General features: G+C 44.4%; 1 protein-coding gene across 1 annotated transcript in view; it reads left to right on the top strand.

The window, feature by feature from the left end:
* The window catches only part of COL4A4 (collagen type IV alpha 4 chain), a 95,952-nt gene that overhangs the window by 27,845 nt on the left and 40,250 nt on the right, over positions 1-27,857 (top strand). The window contains exons 6-13 of the mRNA XM_032594123.1: positions 17,238-17,372; positions 18,166-18,210; positions 18,857-18,973; positions 22,300-22,368; positions 25,221-25,256; positions 27,086-27,148; positions 27,535-27,570; positions 27,797-27,838. Coding sequence (XP_032450014.1) covers positions 17,238-17,372; positions 18,166-18,210; positions 18,857-18,973; positions 22,300-22,368; positions 25,221-25,256; positions 27,086-27,148; positions 27,535-27,570; positions 27,797-27,838 — 543 coding nt within the window. The remainder of the gene's footprint in view (positions 1-17,237; positions 17,373-18,165; positions 18,211-18,856; positions 18,974-22,299; positions 22,369-25,220; positions 25,257-27,085; positions 27,149-27,534; positions 27,571-27,796; positions 27,839-27,857) is intronic.

Below are 27,857 nucleotides of genomic sequence, written 5' to 3'. Positions count from 1 at the left end.
TGCAATCTATACACATATCAGATTATGAAACTAATATAACGTTTATATGTCAGTTATATCTCAATAAAAATTCTTTAAAAAGTAAAGACACTAAAAGCTAGCAATCTAAGAAGTGCCTTTTTCACGTATATGTATGCTTTATTCAGGGTTGGGGGGGAAAGCCTGGCTTTCCTGTGATTTAAAAAAAAATTATTTTAATGTTTATTTATTTTTGGGAGAGAGAGACAGACAGAACATGAGCAGGGGAGGGGCAGAGAGAGAGGGAAACGCGGAATCTGAAACAGGCTCCAGGCTCTGAGCTTTCTGCACAGAACCAGACGGGGCCGAACCCACAAACTGTGAGATCATGACTTGAGCCAAAGTCAGATGCTTAACTGACTGAGCCGCTCAGGTTCCCCTCCTGTGATTTTTAATATAAACATACCAAGATTGTATAAATGAGAAAGAAATCAGTGCATCTAAATTTTAAGACCCTTTGAGTTTGAGACCCAAGAAAAATGGATCAGCTTCTTGAGAGGATGCTAATGGGGGCATCACAAAACAAATGGGAACAGTTGCTTGGATAAGGCTCTGATGTAAATAAGCCCGAGAATTGTTTTGGTCGGGACATCTGGCGAGGTCTAGAGACATTTGTTGGTTGTCACAACTGGATGGGGGAGGGGTGCTACAGTATCTCGTGGGTACGGGCCAGGGATGCAGTTCGGCACCCCCAACGCACAGAACAGCCCCCCACACCAAAAACTTACCTGTGCTGAGTGGACAAACCCTGCTCTCCTCCCACAACAGCTCTGTGAGGCTGATGGGGTTAATATTTTCATCTTTCAATACAAGGAGCCTGGATTTCCACGAGTTTTAATAACTCACTCGTATGTGGAAGAGGTGGAAACCCCACCCCGGTGTCTGACTTCGGTTTTAGCATTTGGCCCGTGATCATGAACATCGGTGCCTGCACACTCACATTCAAACACCAGACCGTCGTCATAACCTTGTGAACTCGGGCGGGTGCTTCGAGCTGCCCAAGCATTCGTTTCCTGGTATTTACACCACGAGTGCTTTCTCTTCTGTTTCCTCGGGTGTTCCGCAATCACGAGCAATGCACCTTGCGTCCCCTAACACAGTCTCCAGTGCCGGGGGTGACGAGGGCTCAGGGGATAGACTGCACTCTGTGGTCTGGGTCCCTGTTGCTGGGTGGTCGGGCAGAACAGAACGCGGAGCGCTGGTCAACCTTTGCCCTTTCCGAGACAGATGGCTCCCACATGAAGGCTGCAAGTTGCTGGCAGCGACGTCCGGCTGGGAGTTTGGGAGCTTGGCTTGCGCATAACTGCCAGGTGGCGTGGGAGGTGGGTGCTCCCAAGTACTCAGCAAGCAGCCAACTCACATACCATCTCGGGAGCTGCAGTGACAGCTCGAGGGGGTCTAGAGAGACAGGAATCCACGCAGTCCCGGAGGGTCGAGGATCCGCCCGAGACGGTGCAGCCTGCTAGTGGCTCAGCCAGGCATTCCTAAGAAGGAAATGATTCCCCCTTTAGGGGTTCATGCCTGAGTGAGTCATTTAAGCCCCAAATCAAAACTGCTGTCTCTGGATCGACGCTGGCCCCGTGCAGTGGAACGATGGGGTTGGGCTTGGAACTCTAGACTCAGGCTGGAGCCTGAGGTACAGCTGGGGTGCATCTGAGGCAGGGAGCCAAGGGGGGGTCCTACACTTCTGACGGAGTGAAGTTCAGCCTCATCAGTGCACCCCGGAGGCCCGCAGTCTGGCCGAACCATGTGTTTCCACCGGCGTCAACACGCTTCCCCTTTGCGCCTCTCCTGCTGCATCACGTGGGCCATCGGCTCTCCCTGGAGCGTAATCCGAATATTCTCGCTTGCCTCCCCTTTTCCGGGCTGTCTTCCCACTTCTGCTCTGCCTCTGTTTCTCCTGCCCTCCCCAAGGAGCTCGGTGGAGACTCCAGCTCTCCCAAAGCATTCCCCTCCCTGCCGCAGCTCCTCCCAGCCAGTGCTGAGGCCCCTGGCAGGACCCTGGGCCCCTTCCCTTTACTGCTTGCACCCCGGCCTGTATCTCTGTTTGGGTGTGAGCGTCGGTGCACACGACCCTCTTCACGAGATTACGAGCACACACCCTTCAAGGTCGTCACGTGGACACCTGGAAAATGCTTCTGCTGGCTCCTGGTCCGCAGTGGAAACATAGCAGGCGGTTAGTGCACATAAATCAATACGTGAAAACTAAGTCTCCAGCGTGGGCAGGACTGGGAGCCTGAGCGGGTGGCCACGCTGGCCTGTAGCGTGCTTCCGGGGATACCTGCCACATCTAAGAGAAGCGGGGAGCAGGGTTAGTAGGGAGTCTCCCACCTCAGTCTTCCCCACCCTCACCCGCACACGCATTGTTGAAACCTGTTATTAAATGTGCAATCTCACCTAAGCTCAAATTCCCATGTGGTTTCAAGTAGGGCCAGAGAGAAGTATTTTGAACAGTGCCATTAAACAGTCCACGAGCATCCTCGAAAGAGCTCCAGTCGAGGGTAGGAGACTGGAACCCCTGTGCCTTCTTTCTGGTTGAGAGCCTCAGGTGAGAAATAAGGGTTTATCCTATCTGGCTCGTTCTGTTCCTCCAGGCTCTAACAGCCTCCGGTTCTGTGAGGTAGGCATGGCCGTTTGCATATAGCAGCTATTCAGTTGCCTTCCAAAATATTTTGCAGCTATGCCCTGACATTTCCCCTAACCTCCTAATAGTCCCTCTTTGAGGATATGAATGAGGTTGGCACTGGCTGAGATTTTAAGATTTTCTTTGCCAGTTTCAGTGAAGGAATCTTCAGGTTTTTGATGGTTGTCTCCTTGCAGGGAGAATTATGTGTCTTTATAGACTAGACTTGCAGGGAGAATTATGTGTCTTTTACAAGCTCCATTGGAGTAACTAGCATGATGATAAAGACACGTTCTGTAGCATTTTCCAGAATCAAATAGAAAATGTCCATATTTTTCATTGAATGGAGTCTACCAACTATTAAACTGTTAACTGTTCTATTAAGAACTGTATAATTTGACTTTTATGCAAAGAAGCCAAATAGTGTAAAACCCAAGACCTGTTTGTTTGTTTTTTTTTTTTCCTTCCTGGTTTGAAAGCTGAAATCACACATTAGCAAATCAGTGTTTCCTTGGGGAAGTTTAAGTCACTAAAAAAAATGCACAAGTATTTTCCCCCACAATCTCATTCATTTGTCCCTCATGCTCCTAAGAGCCAGCGTTCCATGATAAAAATGGAATTTACTTGGGACATTTTAATTATTAACATTTTTAACCATTAAATTATTTGCACACAAAGTTCCAGAACCCGATCTCTTTATCCCTCACACAGCTGTATTCTAGTATAGTCTATAACTGTGAAAGAGTCTATAACTGATAAATGGTACAGAGCAATTCTTCTGAGGTCCCAAAGCACACATAAGTCAATGATGTTGTATTTTGGTGGAAGCAGAGTCCAATGACAAGTGACAAATTTGATCTGTCATCCACCCCCTTAGAGTTTTGGTTCTGCTTTATTTTTCTTCCACATCTTTCTCCTCCAAAGACAAACTCCCCAGCTCATTTTGTCTCTGCTGGAGAGTTCTCTGAGTAATGAAGCCCTGCCTGAGACTCAGGTGCTTTCCAAGGACACCCCCAGCGAGGGGCCCTGGGACGGGACGTCCGCCTTGGGGACTGTGGGGAGCTGGACAGGGCATTTGTCGTGCAAAGGCATCCGAATCCAGAGTGGGAGAAAACACAGTGCCTACTGACAAATCTCCCAGTAGAATTTAGCCCACCAGCTGCCAGTTTCCAACTTGGGCTTTGCTTGTCAAAGCGTTCCCCGGTCAGGAATATTAACCTTGAGTTCTGAAGAATGAAAAACTTGCAAACGTTAAAAGAATGGATCTTCCCTGGCAGGTGCTTGAGGAAGTAGTTCCAAACAGGGTGTGGGAAACCTGGACGTGCCCATCACTCTCTACTATCTGGCCTATTAATAATCATAGTCGTAGAACTAACCAGTGGTAGCTCGTATTGGTACGGAAGGATGACTCCAGCCGCTAACAGGGCTTTCGGTAGGCTGACAGAGCTCTCGCTCTAAACCTAGCATTTGTGCTTCAGAAGGAAGGAGGGAAAACAAGCTCTATTTGCCTACTGTGTTGTAGAATGTGTTGTTTTTGCAACCAGGCCAGGTGTCCCGAGCCTCACCAGGGAATCCTGGTGACAGTTTGGGTCTGGTAGGTTTTGGCGTACCTGCCCTGATCAGTCATCTCATTAAATTGCCAGTGATTTGCAGCACAGCCTTTGGCCTCCTCATGTGGAGTTCAATTCCATGGCAACGACGTTTGCTGAACTCTGCGACCCAGCATGAACTGAGGCCAGGCGGCCGCAGAGCTCAGCAAATGTGGGACTACGCTGAACTTGAGTGGATCAAGGTCATTACCAAAGGGGAGACAGTCTTGTTGTTGGTGAGAACTCAGGGCTAGCAATGCAGGTGCATCCCGAAGCAGGGCCTATGGCCCACAGGAAAATGGGAAACAGTATTCGTGGCTCTAGAAAACCTCTCTAGTGCAAGGTCAACACCTGACAGACTACATTAATTAAAATGCTGATTTACAAAGAGAGTAAAAATAGATTTTTTTCTTTCAAACACCACATTCAGTAAATTGCCACGAAATCCACAGGGAACAACCAGATCTCAGAGGTGCTAAGTTTTTCACTCCTCTGTCATATAAGCTTATCTGCAGTTCTTTCAGCAAATGACCCTTCATTCATTCCCTCCATTCAGCAAATGGCCATTGAGCATTTGCCATGTGCCTGGCATTGTGAGGCTCCGGTGATCCAGAATGAAGTCCTTGTGGCCTGGAGCTCAGTGTCCAGCAGGAGATTCACCTTCTGGTCATTGTTTCTGGGTGCCTGAGGAGTGCCGGGCACTGTTAGGAGCTTGCGTCCTTGCTGTGTCCCAGGGATAATGTGGTCCCCTAACTCGGTTTCATATGGGAGCCTGGGGGTAGGGGGCAGGGCGGAGACAGCAGTGGAATCAGAGGCCACCTAGTGATGGCCTGAAAGCCTGTTGTGTCAGTGCCTCGGCTGCCATAATGAAGTGCCATGTGCTCAGTGGCTTAAAACCACAGAAAATATTTTTCTTGCACGTTCTAGAGCCAGAAATGCACAAGCAAGGTGTCACCTTTACTGTACTTCTGCTCCAGCAGAGGCTCCTTCTCTGCCTCTCCTAGCTTTTGGTGGCCACGAGCTTTCCCTGACTGACGGCCCTGTCACTCCAGTCCCCGCCTCTGTCTTCGCACCGCCTTCTCTTCTGTGTCACATCTTCCTCTGCGTCCCTCTCACAAGGGTACATGTAATGGCATTTAGGGCCCATGCCGATAACGCGAGATAACCCCCTCCTCTCAAGGGCCTTAACTTTAGCACCTCTTTTGCCATCTCACGAATGGCACGAATGTCCACGAATCCCTGGGGTTAGGACGGGGACACGTCTTTTTGTAGCCACCATTCGACCTACTGCAAATGTCCGGGCAGAGAGAACAGCCTCCATGCAGACCCTGGGGGAGAGCCTCCATTCAGACCCTGAAGTGAGAAGGAGGCAGGCTGGCGTGTCTGAGGGACTGGAACGTGGCCAGAAAGATTTGGTTGGAGTAGGTGAGGGGGCAGGTGACATGAGGTGCAGTTGGAAAATCAGACACAGGTCCTTCAGTCTAAGAAGGAAGGCTCTGAAGGATCTTAAGAAGGGTGGAAGCAGGTTGGATTTATGGTATAAAAAGATCATTCTGGCTGCTGTTTGGAGAACATGGTGTGTGTACGTTCGGGGGCAGTGGTAGGGAAAACCCATCAGGGGGCTGCTGCAGTCGCTCAGGTGGGAGGTGAGATTGCTTCGTGGGGGGGGGTGCGTGAAGAGGTGGGGGAAGCAGGTGCGTGAAGAGGTAGGGGAATGTTTGGGAGGCAGGGTTGATAGGAGCGAGGGTGACAGTGGAGGTAGGCGGGCATAGTGTGTACAGCTTTGTGGGCAGTGGTCTCAGGCCGAGGAGCACACGGGGGGGGGGGATGATCGTGTATCTACAAGTCCCATTTTGGGTTTGTAGAGCCAGAGGTCAACTGAATATAGTCAGGGCTCCAAAGAGAAGTCTGGGCTAGGGAGGAAAGTGGAGGGGTTGGTTGTTCAGCGTTGGATGCCATTAACTCCATGGAAAAGGTCAAGTTTGCCCAAGAGAAGGTGAGAAGAGGGCCAGGGCAGCCCTGTGGGGAATCCCCCCCCCCACCAGGAGGAAGGGGGCTGTCACAGAAGACACAGGAGAAAGACACAGAGAGGGCAAGGGGCAGGGACACCAGGAGAACAGAGCCAGGAAGAGGAAGCAAGGTCCAGCTGGTTCTGGCTCCGCCGGGAGCCTACCCAGACCTCTCCACACCACCTCGTTCAGTTCCCACGGCAGATGTGTGATGTTGGGCTGCTCTTACACCATTTTTAAAAATGGGAAAACCACTCTGTGATGACCAGGTTCAAGACGTGACTTTATTTATTGCTCAGGGGCAAAGCCCTGTCTTCCGGTTCTCAGAGCCATGCTCTTTCCACTGTGCCATGCAGCCTCTTGGGAACACAGCTGCAAATCCAGAGTCAGTGTCACTCCAGGCTAAATGGGCCCGCGGATGCTCTCATTGACAGGTGAGGTGATCTTAAGGTACAAGAAAATACTCTGCCACAACAGTCTGGTCTCCTTGGACTTTCTACTCCTTGAGTAACACTTTTTTGTTATTTATTTTAATAACCCTTCATGTTATCCATTAGTTTTTCCCGTTATAGGTAGGGAGAGACCTTGGAGGCACTCAGTTAAAGGATTTTATGCTACCTGCGTAGTCCTCTTGGAGGGTTTAAGTAATGTTATGGTGTCGCCTAGTGGATGAATCTCTGAATTACAGCCAAGCATTAGAAAGGCAGGAAGGGCGACGCTGAACTGTTCATTTTAATTATAAAAGTCTTAATCCATTCAGTACTCTCCGAGTTCATGTTTAGAATATATACCACACAAGGCGGTAGCCAAGGTCCTGGGTAGTAATAAAATGTGCACGGATCCCTGACCCCAAAAAGCTTACCAGAAGACATCACCCCAAGCAGATATTAATTAAAGTAACATGCGTGAAACAATAATGAAAAATAGGTGAAGAGTCTATTTAGGTGGTATTTTAGGGTGGACAGGAGAGTTCTTCCGAGAGTGAGATTGATCAGGACTGGGGTAAAAGAGAAGCAGCAACTGAAGTCAGGGGACCTGGGTTCGAATCTCTGTTTCCCCAGGTGATAGTCAGTGGCCTCTGGTCACTGGCTTCATCTCTCTGAGCCTCAGCTTCCTTGTTTGGGAAACAGAAAAGTAGAAACAGGGTGACTTTTTTTTCTTTAAAAAAATTTGTTTTTAGTTTATTTAGAGAGACACAGAGACCGTGCTTGTGAGGGGAGGGGCAGAGAGAGGGAGACCGCGAATCCCAAGCAGGTTCTGCACTGTCAGCACAGAGCCCCACGCGGGGCTTGAACCCACGAAACCGCGAGATCATGACCTGAGCTGAAACCGAGTCGGATGAATGCTTCACCAACTGAGTCACCCAGGCGCCCCCCACGGGTGACCTTATGGATGTAAGGATCCCGGGAGTCAGTGCCTAGAACAACTGCTCAGGGAATGGTAGCTGCTGCCATTGGTACCATCACCACCATCTTGGTTTTGAGAAGGTAGAATAGGAACTACCGATGGAGAAAGGCTGCCATTGCTTCAGGCAAATAGGAGGCACACGTGTGATTGGAGCAGAAGGAGGAGGTATGGAAATTACAGGGAGTAGGGTTGGCTGGGGTAGAGGAAGGCCGACTGTCCCCATTGCAGAGGGTGATGAAAGCAGTGACACAGGCAAGAGAAGATCGCAGGGGAGTTGACTGTTGTATGTGGATGTGGGTAGAAGCCTGGAATGAAGGAAGAGAGGGAGGCTGGTGCTTGGGTGACCCACATGAGATGACAAGACCACGACAGCGGATGGATTCCTCTGCAGGGAGATGACAGTAAGACAGACACGTGAGATTCAAGTTAAGGGAGGTATGACAGCCTTGGCCAAGGGTGGACATGGAGAGCCGCATGGTGAGCTCACATGAAGGAACAAAGTTGCCACCTGATGGGTCTGGGGACAGGAGTGGAGCGCGGGGAAATGATGGGAATGATGAGCTGAGTTCTGACATGATGAGTGCGAATTAGTAGAGGAGGAAGGTTCAAGAATGTGTCTAGAAAATGGTTGGACGTATAGGGTAGGACTAGAAAATTGGCCTTGAGAACGACAGAAATAGAGGTCTTTAATTAATTTGATGAATACTATTATTTCCTGAAGAAACTTTATAAAAGAACACAGAATACATTAAGATATGAAGTTTAAAAACAAGACAAGGCCTGAAGCAATGGACGTGTCGCAGCAGGCACGGTGTGGGGATGGTTTAGTGCATGGGTCCTCCCCTCTGCCAGGCTGAGGCAGTGGGAAGAGGAGAGGTTTGGGAGAGCCCCTGACTGATGCAGGTTTGAATGCAAACTCACTAGGTATGTGAGTCTGAGCAAGTTATACCCCTGAATAAGACTTTTCTCATCTATACGGGGGATAATAATTCACGTTTCTCAGTGTTGGTGGCTGGATTAAATGAAGCAAGGTATGGAGAGTGGTGGGCACACAATGATCACATGATGGTCACTGGGCACTTTGATGATCACCTTCACGGTCTTAGAGACCAAGGGTGATTTGGAAGTGTATGTGTCATTAGTATAATAAAAGCACCTTTCATATTCATTTATTCATTAATGAAGGAGGAAAGGAACAAACATTTATTTGTACTTCTTTGCACTGATTGAACTTCTGGTTAGGTAGGAGCAGGAAGCTGTCGCAGGGAAAATGTGACAGGATATGTATTTGCAGTCGTCTCTCTGAACTTATTTCTCCCAATTCTCATACTGCTAACATGACAGAGGGTTTCTTAGCTTTTTGTCATTCCCTAAAGGGTCTGGTCCCTGGCAGCAAACACATCCGGGGCAGCCCAAAAGGCTGAGTTGAAGATCTTGGTATTGGCCGTGTACATATTCTCCCGTCTGTTGGTGCGGTTCTACCAAGTTGTGAAATAAAAGTAATTTGATCTTAGACCTGCTCAAGAGCCGTGCCTGATACAGATGACTAACAAGTGACAGAATGCTGAAGGAATGCCCCAGCTCCAGAGGGTGGGGTGACTGTCCACTGTGATCACCTTCATCCTCTATTTGTACAGCTGGCCCGGGAGCTTACTGTTCTGTGGCCTCAGTCGGAGCACACATAGCACGTCTGATGACACGGTGTCAGCCTGGGCTTTGAGGAGGAAGAAGGGGATGGCTTGTGGCATCACACAGCATGCCAGAGTTTCCTCAGCTGGCAAGATGATTGTCATTTCTGGATTTGGTGCATCTTTTCTGATTTCACGGTCTCTGGCTGAAAGTTGTGAAACACAGAGGCAGTTCTGTGTACATAGAAGAAAGGAAGGGAGGAAGGAAGGAAGGAAGGCAGGCAGGGGGGAGGAAGGAAGGAGGGAAGGAAGGAAGGTAGGAAGGAAGGAAGAAAGAAAGGGATAGGAAAGGAAAGGGAAGAGAAAAGAGGAAAGAAGAAAGAAAAGAAAGAAAGAGAAAGAAAGAAAGAAAGAAAAAGAAAGAAAGAAAGAAAGAAAGAAAGAAAGAAAGAAAGAAAGAAAAAGAAAAAGAAAGATCAGTAGATAGATCAGGGAAAACTACATTTGAAAATAAGGCATTCATTCCACTGGGCTTTTTTTTTTTTTTTTTTTTTTACTACCCTGAAGCCAATGTATATCATGTTATTGTTCATGGTTGGAGGGTGCATAGTTAGGAAGAAAAGATTTCTTTAAAAAATTTTTTAAAGATGCCAAATTCTTTTGATTATTTAATGAATCTCTTGTTATAGAAGTGTCTCTTATGGGTTTGTTATTTAAGTCTGTTGATCCTGAAGTTAATTCCACTATAGCCTTATAAATAAGTAAGCCCAAATATTTACTTGTAAACATAGTTTTTTTTTTTTTAACTGACCCCTTCTTTTATATGAAACAGTTTAAGGATATTGGAGTTATTCTCTATGTTGCTGTGGATAAATAATTTACTCAAATTGGATGAACTAGCAATGACTATTTCAGAGATTGGGGTTTGGAAAAATTTCATGAGTAGCTTTCTGATAGGTTTAATACTGTGATACAAGGTTTGGTGTATTTCCTTAAAAAATTTATCCTATAAGGAATTACCTGTTAATATGAGAACAAAAAACACAGCACTCCGTATAAAAACAAACCACAGCTTTCCCCAGCATCTGTAAATAAGTAGGCATTTAATATTTTATGCTAGCTTTTCCACGTGCAAAGTAGAGGTTATTTTGCCGTTGAAATGAAGGCACGGCAAAACCCGTGTTGTATCTCAACAAGAAGATGTGAACATCGCTGTGTTTAGGGCCATTGCTCACGGTGTGGGGTTGTGTTCTGCTCACCTCAGTGTGGAAACATTGACTGTATCACTGTTCAAATTAGTTTATTATTTATTGCCTTTCCTACCATCATAGTCTTGGGCACATAGACTGTGCCCCCCAGAAGCTCATGGTCTAGTAGGTATGGGGTTAGGGGGATAAAGAGATGGTCACTATAGCAGGGGAGGGATGCTATTATAGGAGCATCTCGAGAGGCATCTAGTTCTGAAGGGCGGGTTGGGGGAGGGCAGGAGGTTGGGGAGTCCTTCCACGAGAGCACTAAAAGATGACCTTGGGAGTGGGAGGGACGGTTCTGAGACAGGATACCAAGTCTGTGAAAGAACAGAGCTTATTCAGAAATGGTGCGGAAATCAGTGTAACAGATGGGTGAGGGTGGAGGGGGGGCACGGGGTCCAGAGTTTTAATAATGTAAATAACCATTCCTTGTTTTATTTTAAAAGCATTTTGGATGACACCTTCTCACATCAGGACCCATTTCTGTTACTGAATGGAGTTTTATCATTCTTATGGCCATGTGAAACACTTCTACTCTTTCTTTTTTTTTCTCCGCAAAGTTCCATTAACTCACTGGATCCGGCCTTGCGTGTCCAGAATGAAGCACATTAAAGAGATTTATAGGCAGTTAATTGGCTGTCTCTTTCTCAGTTCATGTTTAAACATACATTTTTTTTTTGTTTCTAAACGTTACATTATTGTAAAGTACAGCATTCACAAAAGATAATTTAGCAGGTTTTCTGTAAATTACCTATCAGATGAAAAGATAATTCCCAAACTTCATGAAAAGGCAGTTAATTTCTGAGTCTTATATTTAGGAAATCTTACCAAGTAAGAGTAATTAACACAGGTGAAAGAAAAGAAGGAAAGAAGAAAGAAAGAAAAAAAGATAGAGGGAAAGAGGTAGCTGAAGTCATTGTTTATCTTTTAGATTGTTGTTTACAATGTGTGCAATATTTAAATTGATATGTCCACAAAATACCCCCAAATGATTTGTGCCTATATAATTACATTTTATATTTTATTGTTGTCTTTTTAATAACACATATTTATACATTCAAGCTTCCTTGAAAATCCTAAGCTTTATTAGTATTTTTACGGATAATAAATAGTCGTTATGATGATGAAAAAGCATGAAGAGAAGGGAAAGTTCAAATGAAGTAGGATTTTGATTTGTTAAGGTTAGGCAGATGGTAAAGGCTGTTGATAATGTTTGTTGAGTCCGTGACTTAACGATGAAAGAGAAATGGTAACTCATCTTTATTATAAAGGTCACATTCGCTGTTGGTAAAGAACATATTGCCCTGGCTTGCATTTTCCCTGCTGAGACATGACAGAATGCTATTTTGTATATCCTTCAAGAAATGTTCCTTTATAAACATATATTTCGAGAAAATGCCCATTTGTTTCTCTACAGGTGGGATCATATGACATACAGTTTGTTTTTCCCCCTTTGAACAATGAACTATGTATAATGAGAGTAATCACAGTAGTTTGCATTACGGTTCCAGGCACGATGCTATAAACACTTGCCGCGCAGTATTCTTTTTATGTCCACTGGCCATTGACGGATAAAGAAGCTGAGGAACAGAGAGGCTAAGAAATGTGCCCTAGGTCACACAGCTAGTGTGGGCCTGGGCTTACAACACAGGAGGCTGACTGCAGAGCCTGGATGTTCAGTCACTGTGTCTTCCTCAGGAGCATCATGAGGATGATCTGTGTCCGCTCACAAAGCCCTGCTCGCTGTCTTTAATGTGCAGGCCTTACGCGTTCCCCGCGGGCCTGTTCCAGCCGCCGGTCTCTGCACTCGTTGCGGGCTCTGGGAGAGCCCCAGGTACCCGCCTGGCAGCAGGTACCCGGCACCGTGGTCCCCCAGCGAGGAGGTGAACACCGCTGCTTCCTCGCTCTTGAGTGGGGTCGCTCTGAGGTGTGAGCTCTACCCTGACTCCGGGAGTGCCCGCTCTGGGGAGAGAGAGCTCGTGACCCATTGGTCATGTTACCGGAGTCGGTTGTTGGGCCCAACAGTAGAAGCGAGGCTGGACCCCAAAACCAAAGGCACAGCCAAAGCTCTCTTGGGGCTGCAGCTTGAGTGAAAGGGACACAAAGCACCAACAGAGACTGGCTGGGCCGGCCTCTGGGAGCAAAGAGAAGGCCCTGCCTGCAGGGAGAAAGTTCTGGCTCGGGTTCCCACTCCAGGATGCTACTTGGGGGGGGGGGGGTGCCTCGCCCTGATTGGTTGGAAGGGCTTCATTCTGATTGGTTGGAAGGAGCTCATCTTGATTGGTCGCTATTGGCAGGCAACTCAGGCCGCTCAGTGCTTTTGGAGCAGAGTCTTCGGGTACGCGGAGTCTCTGTTGTAAATCCGGGTTGGGTGCAGGGTTGCGTCCTGGTTCTGCTCGGTAAGAAAAGTGGTTTACCAGTAACTGCTAACTGGAGCACCGGGATGGCTCAGTCGGTTAAGCTTCCTACTTCTGCTTAGGTCATGATCTCAGGGCTTGTGAGTTCGAGCCCTGTATTGGGCTCTGCGTGGGTTTTTCTCTCTCCCCCTCACCGACTGGTGCTTTCTTAAATAAATTAAATAAATAAATAAGTAAAAACTTAAAAAATAAATAAAAACTATAAATAAATAAATAAATAAATAAATAAATAAATAAATAACAACTAACAGAAAGCGCCCCAGGTGCATGGTTTTCACCTGGGACTTGTTCCGATGGTCCCCAACTGTCTCAATGACTGGCTTGATTCCACACCCTGTCTTCCCGTCTTCCCTTCTCTGTGTCACGTCCCTGCTTCCTTACCCTATCTCCTTCAAATCTCATACAAACGGTTTGCATTGACTTCATGCCCTATGCTTTGATTCTGAAGCACCCAGGCCAAGACAGGCTGCATAATGTTCCTTTTTTGAAGGTACCAAAGTCTATTCTATCGATCTCAGATGGGCGGATTTTTATAGGACTTCCAGTTTTTCTTACTACTGTGAATAATATTGTTGTGAATATTATGGCATTATTGTCTTTAGATCAGGGCACACGGGGCTCCTGCCTCCAAGACCTCACCCATCGGTCTTGTGTCTGGGCCTGGCCAAGGCCAGCAGCATCGTCCAAGGTGGTACCCCACGTGTAGACCAGGACTGGCTGGGTCCCACAGTGTGTTTCTTCCTTTGAGGTTGTTAAAAATGATTAAAGAAGCCAGTTTAGGTGATAGAAACAAACTTTATTTAACACTTCATGAAGCGGGCAGTCTTCCTTCCCAAGGATCCAGAGAACTGCAAAATGGGGCAGAAGACAGGAAGCTTTTATGGGATGAAGAATAAGGAAAAGGAAGAACAATGGAAAAAGAATAGAAAGCAGGGAAATAAGTAGAGACCCTGGAGTTGGCTTGGGGTGTGGGGATTGGCTGACTGAGGTAGTGGGTGTCTGGTCCACATGAGCATTTACAGGGACCCAAAAGTTATCTGCTTTCTTTTGCTGACGTGGAACCCGGGCAGGGGGAGGGGCTCCATCTTGGGCCTCGAAAGTTGTTCCAACAGGGTGCACTTGGATCCTTTATCCCCTGTGGGGCTTACCTCATGAGGAGCTCAGGGGTTCATGCTTATGGGCTGGTCTGGGACCACATGGCTGGCCCCTGGTCCAGCCTTGCCAGCTTGTGGGATTCCGTTCATGGGATCGCAGGGTCAGCAGAATAGTGCTGACACAGATTTCAGGTGACTCAATTTTTAAATAGATGAGGCTCTCTAAAATATATTTTCTCCTGGTCCCCACACATCCGAGGGGAAGTCCTATATTCTTGTATGTGGCCCTACTCACACTTGGAGTTCAGCAGCAATAATTCAGAATTGTCCAGAGGTTTGAGATCTGATCTGAGCAGATATCTCCTGAAATCCATTCAGCTTTTCTCTCTGCATATCAAGACTTCTTGCTCATTGAATGCATGAGCATGTTTGGTGGGGCAAGGGGCTACAACATGATTTTCCTTAAATCTGTGGAAAAATTTTAAGAAGCACAAGAAATTGCAGGTGAAAATCCTGACTTCAAGTGAATACTGAGAATGTTTTCAAACTAATAAAATACAGCATGGGCTCTAAAATGTTAGACAACATGGCTGAACGCCTTGGACACCACAGTGCGTGGTGTTTTACAGGCAGATCATCTTGCATCAGTGAAAACCTTGTTGTAAACTTCTCATTATAAAGCTTCTTTTTGCCTAATGTAAGGGTATTGTCTTCAGATTGTAAAGTCAGTTTTTTAAAAAACCACATGGGCCGCTCTTCCTGTCACGGGTTCTGTCCCCGTGCTTTAATAAAATCACCTTTCTGCACCAATAAAAAAAAAAATGCGGTGCCTGTGTGGCTCAGTCGATTAAGTGTCTGACTTTGGCTCAGGTCGTGATCTCATGGTTCATGAGTTCGATGAGTTCAAGCCCCATGTCGGGCTCTGCACTGACAGTGAGGAGCCTGCTTGGGATTCTCTCTCCCCCCACCCCCCACCCCCCTCTCTGTCCCTCCCCTGCTTGCACTCTCTCTCTCTCAAAATAAATAATAAAAATTAAAAAAATATGAATCTAAGACATTCTCTGCCCACATCAAATTATAGACAGAGATTGAATGATGAGGCTAGAAGTGTCACTTAGAAATTCTGATTTCAGATTCTTAAGTTCACATAGCCTCACTGTTCTTGTACATTGGCTATTTTATAAAAAGTAAATAAGTTTGCATATAGAAAATCATTTTATATGTAATAAAGATGGAGTTGATAGAATTGCCTTTTTCAGAGTCCAAAGGTCACTTTCCTAACCGTACAGGGCCCAGGTAGAATGTGTCCAAAGCGGCTGGGTGGTCAGGCTGGGAGCTTGGTGAAGGGATTTCCTAAGCCAAAGGCTGTGGTAGATGGTGGGTGGGAGATTTAACTGGTGAGCAAATATCCCTGCCCTCATAGCGTTAATGTCTAACTGGAAAGGTGAACAATAAATGGATGGGCAAAGAGTTGAAAAATATGAAATGCTAAGAGGCCAAGAATGAAATGGACAGGCTAATGAGGGCGGCAGTGGACTGGAGATCCTTCTCGACTGGGCTAGGTGGGGGGGAGGGCTAGGGGGTCAAGGAAGGCTGCTAAGGAGGTGGTAGTTTAGGGGAGATCCAAGTCCTGTGGAAATGTAGAGAAGGAGCAGTCCAGAGGGAAAGCCAAGCCAAGGAAGAGCCGCAGGGCTGGCTGGGAAGTCATGAGTGTGGGGTGCCAGGTAATTAGGGCCATACCCTAGAAAGTCTGGAGGGAGTCCAAGGTTTACTTTACAGGCAGTGGGAAGGCAAGGAAGGTTTTTAAAAAGTGGGGCAGCGCCACGGTCTGATTTCTGTTTCCGTGTCACTCTGGTTGTGCTGTGGAGAGAGGCATGGGGGAAGGGAAGAGGAAGCAAGAGAGCAATTTAGGAGCTCTCTGGTGGCAGACAGGGGGACTGTGAAGAAATGAGTTCCAGATCTGTTTTGGAAGTGAAATGATAACCGTTAATCATAGATTCAGTGTAGGTGTGACAGAAAGAAGACTGTCAAGGATGACTCCAGGATTCTGGCTGGGCTTTAATAAGGTAGTTGGGGAAGGTTGAAAGAGGATTGCATTTTGGGGGAAAGGCAAGAATTCCATTTCAGATTTTTTTGTTCTTTTAAGCCGGAGGTACCATTATATCCAAGAAGGTGTCAAGGAGGCATCTGGATATGCTCGACCATCTGGAAGTTAAAGTTAGAAAAGTCTGTGCTGAGACATATAAGTGGGGCTATTTGAACCCATGATATTTACAATTTCAGTCCTAAGGAGAACCATGGGTATAGGGACTATGGAGAGAGACAAGGGGGCCTGGGACAGAGAAGGGAGCAATATCATGGGGGTGGGGGGCAGCGCATGCGGTCCTCCAAGGTCAGTCTTCCTACTCCAGATCAAAGAGCTGTGAGCCTCACAACTGCTTCTAGTGGGCGGTGACTCAGTGTCCATTCGGTGCATCAGGTCATCTAAATGCAATGGGGGACAGGCAACAATGGAGAAGGTTTCTCATCTTTGTACTGGAAATGTTCCCACTGTGGGTTCGGGGGGAAGAGCTGAGCTCACGAAACATCTTCACCTAAAATAAGAGGCGACCTTTTCATTCATGGAAAGTCAGATTGCGTAAATATAAGTTGACATGGACAGCCTCCTTCCAAATTAAGAATAGATATTAGGTAAAAGAGGCTAAAAGAAGAAAGGTTTTTCACTAAAGGGGCAGAACAATCATTCACCATATGAAATTTTTAAAAAGATCTGGCAGATTTCTCCACTCTTAATTTGTGCCACTAACACAATGGTAATGAGACTTTGATTTCTTTTCTTGCTTTGTTTTGCAAGTTGCTTGCTTTGCTAAAAAGCTCAAGATTTATAACTGTCACTGACAGAATAAAAATAGTACAAGAACTATGATTAGTTTGTGTGTGTGTGTGTGTGTGTGTGTGTGTGTGTGTGTGTGTGTACACATGGAATAATTAAAATGTATTGTATGGCTTAAATTCAGATAGAAAAAGGCAATGTTCCTCTTTCTTATTTTTGTAATTAATCGATCATTTGTGCTTTTATTGTTAGAATTTGCTCAAACTCTAATATTCCAGTCTTCTGTTAGCTCACGTGAACATGTGTTTGTGTTGGAAAATGCTACTTAAAAATCAGCCATCCCTCTGCCTTTTAAACCTTCCTTCTTAGGGTCAACCAGGACTCCCAGGGCCACAGGGTCCTATTGGACCCCTGGGACTGCCAGGACCCATTGGAATTCCAGGAGAGAAAGGGATGAGAGGTGACAGCGGCCCTCCTGGAGCAGCCGGTGACAAAGGTGATAAGGTAAGCCTTCTCTTAAGTGAGGGACTCTTACTAACCGCTTACTGGCACTACTGTGCCAGGTTTTTTATAATCACAAGTACTGTCTACTAGCACCTAATAATAAATTAAGTTTGAACTCCTCTTCCATAATCAGCCCTCATTCCCTGACTCCTTTCCAGAGGAGCATGCCTTTCTAGACTTCTCTATGCACTTAAATACCCGAGTGCACCCAATGAAGGGTTGTATTCTTTCATGGCTTTTTAAAAACGTAAATGACATATTTGTTGTGCTAAGCTTTTCTTTTTTGTACTCAGCCATATGGCTTACAGGTCATTCCTTATCAATTTGTGTAGATCAAACTTACTTTCTTAAAAATACTGCACAGTATGTCTTAATATAGATAAAACTATGGTTTATGATGTTTTACAATATGATGTAAATTGGAGGTCCTGTCCCAACTTTGTGTCATGCTAGTGTGCAGAAACAATCCTGTAAATCGCCTGCACTTGCATTTAATAGTTTATTTCTCTAGGATAGACAGACTCCGGGAAGTTGAATTTCCGGCTTATAGGGTATTGAACATTTTCTTTGAATTGATGGTGCTAAGTTGGCTTCCTAAGTACAAAAAGAAAAGTACAAAAGGTTGCTTTTTAATTGTTGGCATTTAAATTCATTAATGCAAAAAAATAAGTGACAATGACTGCTAAGAGTCTTTTAAAAAATTATGTCATTATTTATGTTTTCAAGTAAATCCATATGTTAATCTAATGCTTTGATACCTCTTATATCTTTGTTTTGTTGTCTGGGATTTTAGGGTCCAACTGGTGTTCCTGGATTTCCAGGTTTGGATGGCATACCTGTACGTATCCCTAAATTTTCTCCATTTTTTTTTAAAAAAAGAGCTCATCAAAACCCTTAAAATCACGTATATTTATATGGCAAACTCTTCTTTATTTTCTTTTGATAGTACAAGGAAAGGCGCTTACCTTCCAGTTTTGTGTAATAACTTTGAGACTAAAAGACTTTACTTGAAAAGTAAGGTTTTCAAACAGATTCGAGAAAAACATTCCACAATATAAGCTATATATACCTGCCATATTCTGGAAATAAATGTATACTCACAATGCGAGTTTTTACTTGCTGGTTAGTTTTGACAGTAAAAGTGGGCTTAAAACTCTCATTTCTAATATGGAAATGAAATGAAAGAAGGAAGAGTTATTTCAGAAGCTTTATAATCCATTAGAGAGTATTTGTAAAGATTTTAAGGAAGGTGCTCTCCTAAATTTCTTAGAATATTCTAAACTAAATTAATTTCAACTGGGCTGTATTAAAATGTGTCTATATATTTTTACTCTGCTACACAGTACTTGTGGGTGGGAAGGAAGTTTTTACAAATTAAATAACACGTGAGTCACAAATGCCTTAATTTGGGTACCCACATTGTGTAAACTTTGTGTTGCCGTATTCTTGCAGAAACACTTCACTTACAATCTTGTTTTTTACAGGGGCACCCGGGGCCTCCTGGATCCAGAGGCAAGCCTGGCATGCATGGGCACAATGGCTCGAGAGGTGATCCAGGGCTTCCAGGAGAAAGAGGAGTTCCTGGCCCAAGAGGCCCCCCAGTAAGACCTCCCACAGCTCATCCTAAAGGGAATCTTAAGTGAAGGGCTCTACAGTGGGCACATGCTTGATGTGCTCAAGAAACAGAATTAGTACAAGTGTGCCCGGAGCATGGCGAACAGATGGGGGTTAATGGAGGATGAGCACGGAGAGGTGTGCAGGACGTAGAGCTCTTGGGCCTAGAAGACTGCGGGAGGCACTGGAGGATTATAAGGAAGGAAGCAGTATGAGCTGATTGATGTTCCGTTAAGGTGCTGCAGGCTGCTGGACAGAGAATGGATAGTAAGGGAAGGAGCAGGGAGGTCAGTTAGCAAAACTTGTATTGTTTATCCTTCAGGGTCCGCTGCAGATTCATAAACCCTCTAGGTATTTCCAACAGGAAGGAATTCAATATAGGGAATTTGGCATGTATTGGAAAGACTGGAGGAGTGGAACGCAGGGGCCACTGCAAGACTATGATTTCAAGGGCTCACACTTAGCTGAGATCCACGAGTCAGGAGGCTGCTCCTGGACATAACCACTGCCTCCCACCCCATGTCGAGACACCAGCAAACAACCACTCAAGCTTCTAACCTTTCCCGCTTGGCAGTAACAACAGTTCCAGGAAGAGGATGTCTTCTTCACTTCTGCCTTTCATATCTCATAAGTACATTGCCTGGATGGACCCTAAGTCACATCCCAGCTGCAAAGCGGTCTGGGAAATGTAGTTTTAGCTTTCTCATCCCCATAATGCGATAAGCTAAATGGAAGGTATTTGGAATGGATGTTCAGAAACAGTTGACAATATCCAGCACTTGAGGGAACTTTACTGCTTTTAGGTATTCTTTTTTTATTTTTAAAATTTGGACTTTTATTTAAACATAACTTTAGCAAGCACTGCTCTTTCCTCTTATCCCCCTGATATTCTCTTTTTCTCTCTTTTCCTTCTTCTCACGTAAAGATAGGAGATGATTTGCCCTTTCAAAACTGATTTTCTGTGACTTTTTCAGCATTTCCACTTCCCTATAAATACCATTTCCCAAGATTCCTTCTTAAAAGTTTTCTTATCACCACTGTAGTCATCCTGCTTTCTGTTCACGAGTTTTCCATTTCCTCCCAATTCTAGGGGAACTGAGTAGAATACAGAACTCATAAACAATTTCCATATTCACATCCTTCTTTAGTGCCAAGTGAGAACAACAACCGTCTTCCATAGTTACGCTTCTCAATCACCCTTTGTTTTCAAAGGCGTAAGTTCAGTCTTGTGAATGCATGTTTCTTAAGATCTTCAGATGGGTCAAACCCCATTCTGCTGAGTGTCCATGAACGTTCAGAAGAGGAATTTTTGATTTTGGCTTTCACAGAGCATGCGTAGTGACCACAGTACAGAGCATGTCGTAATAGTGGTTTTGCAAAGCAACTTTCTTACCTTTGACCCATTTCATTTGTAGTCCGTCCTCACTTGGCCCAGTGGTGTGAGATGTTAAGAATGGCTGTGCACGCTGACACCACATAAAGCAACCTTAACATCCAAGGGGGAAAAATGACAGTTGTTCTCTGGCTTTCAATATGTCCTGTTAAGATACTAAAAACTCTCTTAATGTTAGTTACGAGTACACAAGGAAAATTTTAAAAAACAAATACTGATTTAGTATATTGTCATTTAAAATGTACACATTGAAAATGGAAGTGTTTCAGTTCTTTGTAAAAACTACCAAGAGTATTTTGAATGGTGCCTTCCTCTCCTTATGTAACCTATGATATAAAGTGAATACATTTTCTGTGCTTCGGTGAGTTGACATACTCTCTCCTGCATTTGGATCAGCTTCTGGTGCTGTGAACTGTATTGAAGAGTCCCGTCACCACTAGGGTCTTCTGCCTGTGCCATTTCCTCGGGAAATCTTCAACCTTTTGGTCTCAGCCATTTCCCTTTTTAGTGTTGATCCCTGTGTCTTCATGGAGTCCCTCTGGCTCAGGAGTGTCCACATTCCCACGATCGTTCAGTTGTTTCTTCTCTAACTCTACTTACGTTCTGTCAGAATTTCTCTGCAGCTTTATCATTTTTCATTTGCTCACTTTGCTTTCATCTTTGACGGCCAACAGCCTCTTCCAGTGGGGTCTGTTTTCGTGAAATGTCATTTGGGTTCATCACTGGAAGATAAGGAGGCATCACAAATGCACATTTGGCTGGTGTGTGTGTGTGTGTGTGTGTGGGTGTGTGTGTGCACAAGAGCATACGCCCGTGCATGCTAACAGGTGTACAGTGACCAATCACTGACAGACTGAAAGGGACGATGGGACCAGGGATCATGATTCGCACCTGTTACTTATAGCTATTTATGGACCAATGAGGTAGCTGCAATTTGCTACTACTCGGTCAACGTGCAGTTAGTCGGTCAATATGAGGTGGTAACTGAAATTTGAACCCTTTCGTTGGAGGACTGGTGCTGTTGCACTTAACTGTGGAGCTAAAATTCGTGCCTGTTGAAACTGTGTGAAGCAGGGACTGTCTGTATAGGCCAATCGGATGCTCAGGGAAGACGGTTTCTGTAACTTACCGCAAAAGCCTGAAGTTTCTCCCACTGGAAGCGAGGTCAGGACTTTTCTAGGAGGGATTAACTTTGAAATCTGCACGTCCTTTGTAGGAGCTTGATAAATGATATAATTCTTATGTGGTTACCAAATTAAGATATATTAAGATATTCAGTAGGAAAACTTTGGGAAAAGAGAATACATTGAATTTTTTCATTCACTTTTTAAAAATACTCTACATAAACTTGCAGCTACCTACAGAAACCTTCTAAAAGGAAGATGTTCTGTTTTTAAAAGTTAATCTTACAAAGTTACAGAGGCCCTATTTTGAATATGACAACTAAAATGGATAAAATCAGTTGTTAAGAAACTGATTTTCTAGGGCCTAATTTATTCTAGGGCCTAAATTCTAGTGCCTAAATTATTAACCGACAATTGCAAAATTGTTTACTTGTAAGAAGTATATATTTGCATTATTATGTCTGAGGGAAAATGAAATTTTCCTGCTGAATAATTAGTAAATGGCTATGTATATTATTATATACTATGTAGCCTATATATATTATATATTTATAAGATATATGTATAATATAAATATATTAATAGATACTCTCTTTGGAGATTCTTTAATAGATCTTAACTGAATTTTGAATAAATATGTATGAGAACCTTAGGACGATAGCAATAATGAAGAAATGTCCTCTAGTGAAACATGACCATAATGGTATTTTACTGGTGAGTAATATTTCATAACAAAAGAAAATACTATAACGGTAATATGATTTTTCCCCCTCCTAAGTGAATATTTTATTTTCAGGGCCTTCCTGGGGAAAATGGAGAAAAAGGAAATTCTGTGTTCATTTTAGGTGCCATTAAAGGAATTCCGGTAAGTTTTATGATCATAGTGAGTTTAAAATATTATTTTTCCGCTAAGTAAACCCATCCAGGAAACACATGGACATATCTCTTTTGAAATGTCCCCAAGCACACTGTTTTTAATCATTACCCTGACTCTGTAGATGGCATCATACTTCTTGTGTGAAGACACTTAGCTTTAATTGCTCAGGCTATAAAATTCCAGTACCTCCCAATCGTTCTTGCAAAGTGCAGCAGAGACACTTATTTCCGGGTTTCTCAATCTTAGCACTGCTGGCATCTGGGGCCACATAACCATTCCTTGTGGGTGTTGACTGCGTGCATTCTAAGATGCTGAACGGCATCTATGGCCTCTACCCATTAGATGCCAGTAGCATCCCTCCAACTAAATAATATCTCCAGATATTACCAAGTGTGCCCTGGGAGGAAAGGTCACCCTAGTTGAGAAGCACTGATTTATTTGTAGTGAAAATATTGTAATGTTAATACCTGCTATCTGGTATAAAAGGAATCACTGCTCTTGAACTTGAAAATTATGGAAACTTTACAGCACTATCCTTGGTAAATTAAATGCTTTTGTGTTTCCATACACAATGATATACAAACTTTCAGAAATAAACTCTTGAATGACCATCTATATCTCTAATATGAGTACCATGCATGAGTTAAGCAGATCAGTAGATACAAGTCAAGAAGGAAAATACAGTTCATTTCCAAGACATGGTCATTTCTCTTCAGAATATTCTACGACATTTAGGTAAAACTTAAGTTTCTTCTATTAGACCCTGAGTTTCATGCCACCCAGGATGGGCAACACCTGAATGCTGATTCCTTTAGTGAGGTCACATTATTCGTTTGTAGCCTCTGAGCCTATACACGGCAACAACTATGCTTTTGTTTATAGCTTAAATGATATGTTAAGAAACTTAGCAGCAAGAGGAGGGTCACTCTAGGCACCAGGAAGGAATAAACTGATCCTTTCCTGCCACTGTGATCTTGAGCAACCCCTCAAACTCTCTGAGCCTCATTTTCCTTTTCTTTGTGAAGGTCTGCCCTGCTGTCTTCTCAGCACTGATGATCTATTGTAATAATTAAAAAAAAATTTTAATGTTTATAAATTTATAAACATTATAATGCAATGTTTATAAATTTATAAACATTTTTAATGTTTATTTATAAACATTAATGTTTATTTATTAACAGAGAGAGAGAGAGAGAGAGAGCAGGGGAAGGGCAGAGAGAGACAGAGGGAGACACAGAATCCAAAGCAGGCTCCAGGCTCCGCGCTGTCAGCACAGACCCTGACGCGGGGCTGGAACCCACGAACTGTGAGATCATGACCCAAGCTGAAGTCGGACGCTTAACCAACTGAGCCACCCACGTGCCCCAAAACAATACTTTTAAGAGCCCATAGCCACTTCACAGCCATTTGGATGGTTATTTAAAAAATGAGAACAAAAACAAAAAGAAACCCTGAAGTGCCTGGGTGGCTCAGTTGATGAAGCATCCAACCTTGGCTTTGGTCATGAGCTCACGGTTCATGAGTTCAAGCCCCACATCGGTCTCTCTGCTGTCAACGCAGAGCCTGCTTTGGATCCTCTGTCCTCCCCCTTCCCCCCGTCCTTCTCTCACTCTTGAAAATAAATAAAACATTAAAAAACCCCAGAAAATCTTAAGTGTTGACTATTATGGGGAGAAGTGGAACTCTTCTGTATGGCTGGTGGGAATGGAAAATGTGTAGCTGCTCTGGAAAATAGTACAAGGGCTCCTCAATAAATTGAAATGTAGAATTACCTTATGATCCGGCAATTGCATTTCCAGGTATATACCCAAACGAAATGAAGGCAGGGACTCAAACAGATACTTGTACACCCACCCTAGCAGCATTACTCATGACAGCCAAAAGGTGGAAGCAATCCAATGGCCCATCGTTGGATGAATGGATAAACGGAATGTGATCTCTACATACAATGCAGTATTATTCAGCCTTAAAAAGGACAGGAATTCTGACACATGCTACAAGGGGGAATGAACCCTGAGGTCATTAGCTAAGTGAAATAAGCCAGTCATAAAAGGACAAACAATGTATGGTTCCACTTATAATGAGGTTCCTAGAGTAGTCAGATTCACAGAGACCAAGAGTAGAATGAATGGTGCCTGCCAGGAGCCGGGGGAGGGGAATGTATTGAATGGCTACAGTTTCCATCGAGCAAGATGAAAAGTTCTAGAGACGATTACACAACAGTGTGAATATACTTAATGCCACAGAACTGTACCCTTAAAATTGGCCAAAATGTTAACTGTTATCTTATGTATACTTTATAATATATTTTGCATTAAAAAAGCTATATTCAATAAAATATACTCTTTGCATTTTTAAAGTGTGTAGTCTCAGGGCAGAGCCACTAAGCTGTTGATCCACCAAGAGGCAGGTGTGAGAGAATTTCCACATGAATTCCCTTTCCATCCCTATAGGGTGATAAAAAGGAGCAGGGTGTCCATTATAAGAGGCAAGTTCTGGCAGTTAGACCAGAGACTGTTAAACTGTGATGAAATGGGACCATTGAGTTGAGAGTTAAGATTGTAAATGGAAAGATGAAAATCTCATCTTGACTCTGTGTCATCATGACTCCAGCAGTCTTTGTCTGGTTTTGGCTGAATCGAAGCACGATTCCGGGCCTGGGAATGGACACAGAAAGTTCCCTGGGTGGAGCCCTCCACGGTTGTCTTGTCCACGCTGAAAAATTGAACAGGCTGCACAGAAAGTCCAAATAATTCCTGTGTGTTCTCCTCCCTTTGCATCACATGTGTTTGGGTAAAATGGTGCCTCTCTTCTAAAGCAATGCATCGTTACTATTGCAGGGTGACAGAGGGGACCCAGGACCTCCTGGCTTGCCGGTAAGTCTCCCCAGCAAGCCGTTTGCTTCTATTGCTTCCCACACTGTTTGTATCCTAGCAGGACTGGCTGCAAAATTTGCAGAACCCACCGGGCAAAATGAGAGCTTTGATCCCCTGTTCAAAAATTATTAAGAATTTCATGGTGGTGACAGCAGAGTGTTATATCAGGCATGTGGCCCTGTGTGACCATGCAGGTGCCAGGCCCGTGAACTAACGGTCCTGGAGTCTCCACAAGCTGCTGCTTACCTTCGTCTTCTGTTTTTTAGTGGTCATTTGGCCTTACTCAGGTGCATACATTCACTTAATATTTGGGAAGGTACATGTCCCTCTAGACTACCCAAATAATACATGTTGGTGGAAACGACTTTGCTTTATACCATTCTGCCTGCTGAATCAGTAACTGTGTATTGCATTTAATTTTTTGCCCCATCTTTATCTTCCTGAAGTTGTTTTTTTTTTTAATTTTTCAAAATGTTTTTATTTATTTTTGAGACAGAGAGAGACAGAGCATGAGCAGGGGAGGGGCAGAGAGAGAAGGAGACACAGAATCCGAAACGGGCTCCAGGCTCCGAGCTGTCGGCACATAGCCCGATGTGGGGCTTGAACTCACGGATCGTGAGATCATGACCTAAGCTGAAGTCAGACGCTTAACCGAGCCGCCCAGGCGCCCCTATCTTCCTGAAGTTGTAAATCAATGATTGTATTAGTTTTTTGCAGTTAATCAATCAGTGTTCACAAGATTAAGATTGACAGCAATTATGCCTCCGAAGGATTAACCTCTTATTTTGCTTGGCAACTTTCAGCTGTAGACGGGCTTGCTTTCCCACATTACTTTCCTCATAACCCTTCAGGCTCAGTTTGACGTAATCAATGAGATACCTTCATGTTGCCGTTAACATAAATACCAGTTCATCCTCCTGGAGACAGGGATTTCTTGCATGCTCGCAAATAATTTGACATGGGCAGAGTTGGTGGGAGAATAGAGCCTCTCCCCACACTTCTAGGAATGCACAGCTGTAACCCTTCCTTGTGAATTTGTGTGGAATTATGCTATCACGTACATGGTGCAGAAAATTGTGACTGAATCACCTTAATCTTGAATCAGGGGCATTTCTATTCACATTGATCTGATAGGGTATGTCTTAAAAATATATTAAAGAGTATAAATACAGTCATAGTGTAATATTCATTGTTATTAGCTAATATGAATGTTTTAAAAAGCATCTTGACATATATCAGTTTTATAACATATATAGAATTTAGGAGTATCTGGTAATAAGTTTTCTTTGTTCTTTACTTTTGCTATTGCAAGATTTATTTATAAACAAGTAGATTGATCTCTGGGTCTTAATTTAATCCTAAATGTAAGAGTTGGTCACACCTGCCAGACTATTGCTGTCATGCAGCTCTGTGCCCTTTTTTTTTTTTAACGTTTATTTCTTTTTGGGATAGAGAGAGAGAGAGACAGAGACAGAGACAGAGCGTGAGCAGGGGAGGAGCAGAGAGAGAGGGAGACACAGAATCCGAAGCAGGCTCCAGGCTCCGAGCTGTCAGCACAGAGCCTGATGCGGGGCTCGAGCTCACAAGCCACGAGATCATGACCTGAGCCAAAGTCCAACACTTAACCGACTGAGCCCCCCAGGCGCCCCACTCTGCGCCCTTTTAATGGCATGTCAGCTGCTGTGAAGATGCTCCTGCTATAGGGCAGATGTGTCCGGGACTGTGATTTCTTTGGAGGTTTTTAATCCACCTTGGATTACACGCAGCTCTTGCTGTGACCCATGATTTTGAATTTGAGTAACTAATGCACTGATTGTTCTCGTGTTTAGGGATCTAGGGGTGCAAGAGGACCAGCGGGCCCAATGGGACATCCAGGAGAGCCTGGCTTACCAGTAAGTACAGCACTGCTCATTCTGGCCCTTCGAAAACCCAGCCTGTATGTTTAAATTAAGCAAAAGCCAAAAAAAAAAAAAAAAGAAGCAAATTGAAACCTTGGGGTGGGTAGGCACAGGTGGGTTGTTTGAGAAGTTACCACTTGATGAATCTGCATACCCCCCCCCCCCCCCCCACCGCCCACCAGGTGTGAGTTTGTCTTGAAGCCTTGAAGCAAGGGTCCTCCAGGGAAACAAGCCATGGGAGGAAACAGCCAGGAGGGGGAGACCAGCAGCATGTTTTAAAGTTCAGGGTTTCCTAAAGAGGATCTTGAGACAGCCCAACGCGGACCCGTTGTGATTTCTGTGACTGATACTTGATTTGTGCCTTTTTGCCCTTGATTTAGGGTGCTCCGGGCCATCCTGGGAGACCAGGCTTGAAGGTGGGTGGTCATGAGTAAGATGCTACAAATGGAGACTGTCCGTATATAATGAGATTAGTGACCACGAGATTTGTCAGAATTATGTCTTTCCCTTATTAGACTTCCCCAAATATTTAATAAACTTCACTTAATTGCTTAACCAGAAATCTTACTTGCTTGTAATTACCTTTTAAATATTCAAAAGCAATTACCTTTTTTTTTTTTTTTTTTTCCTTTTCTTTCCCAGGGTAATCCTGGCGTGGGAGTGAAGGGGCAAATGGGAGAACCGGTAAGAATCCCCTTTTGCG

This window comes from Lynx canadensis, chromosome C1 (genome assembly GCF_007474595.2).
Source record: "Lynx canadensis isolate LIC74 chromosome C1, mLynCan4.pri.v2, whole genome shotgun sequence".
In the NCBI taxonomy this organism is placed as follows: domain Eukaryota; kingdom Metazoa; phylum Chordata; class Mammalia; order Carnivora; family Felidae; genus Lynx; species Lynx canadensis.
Note: the sequence above shows the minus strand (reverse complement) of the source record. Positions and strands in the feature narration are given on the sequence as shown.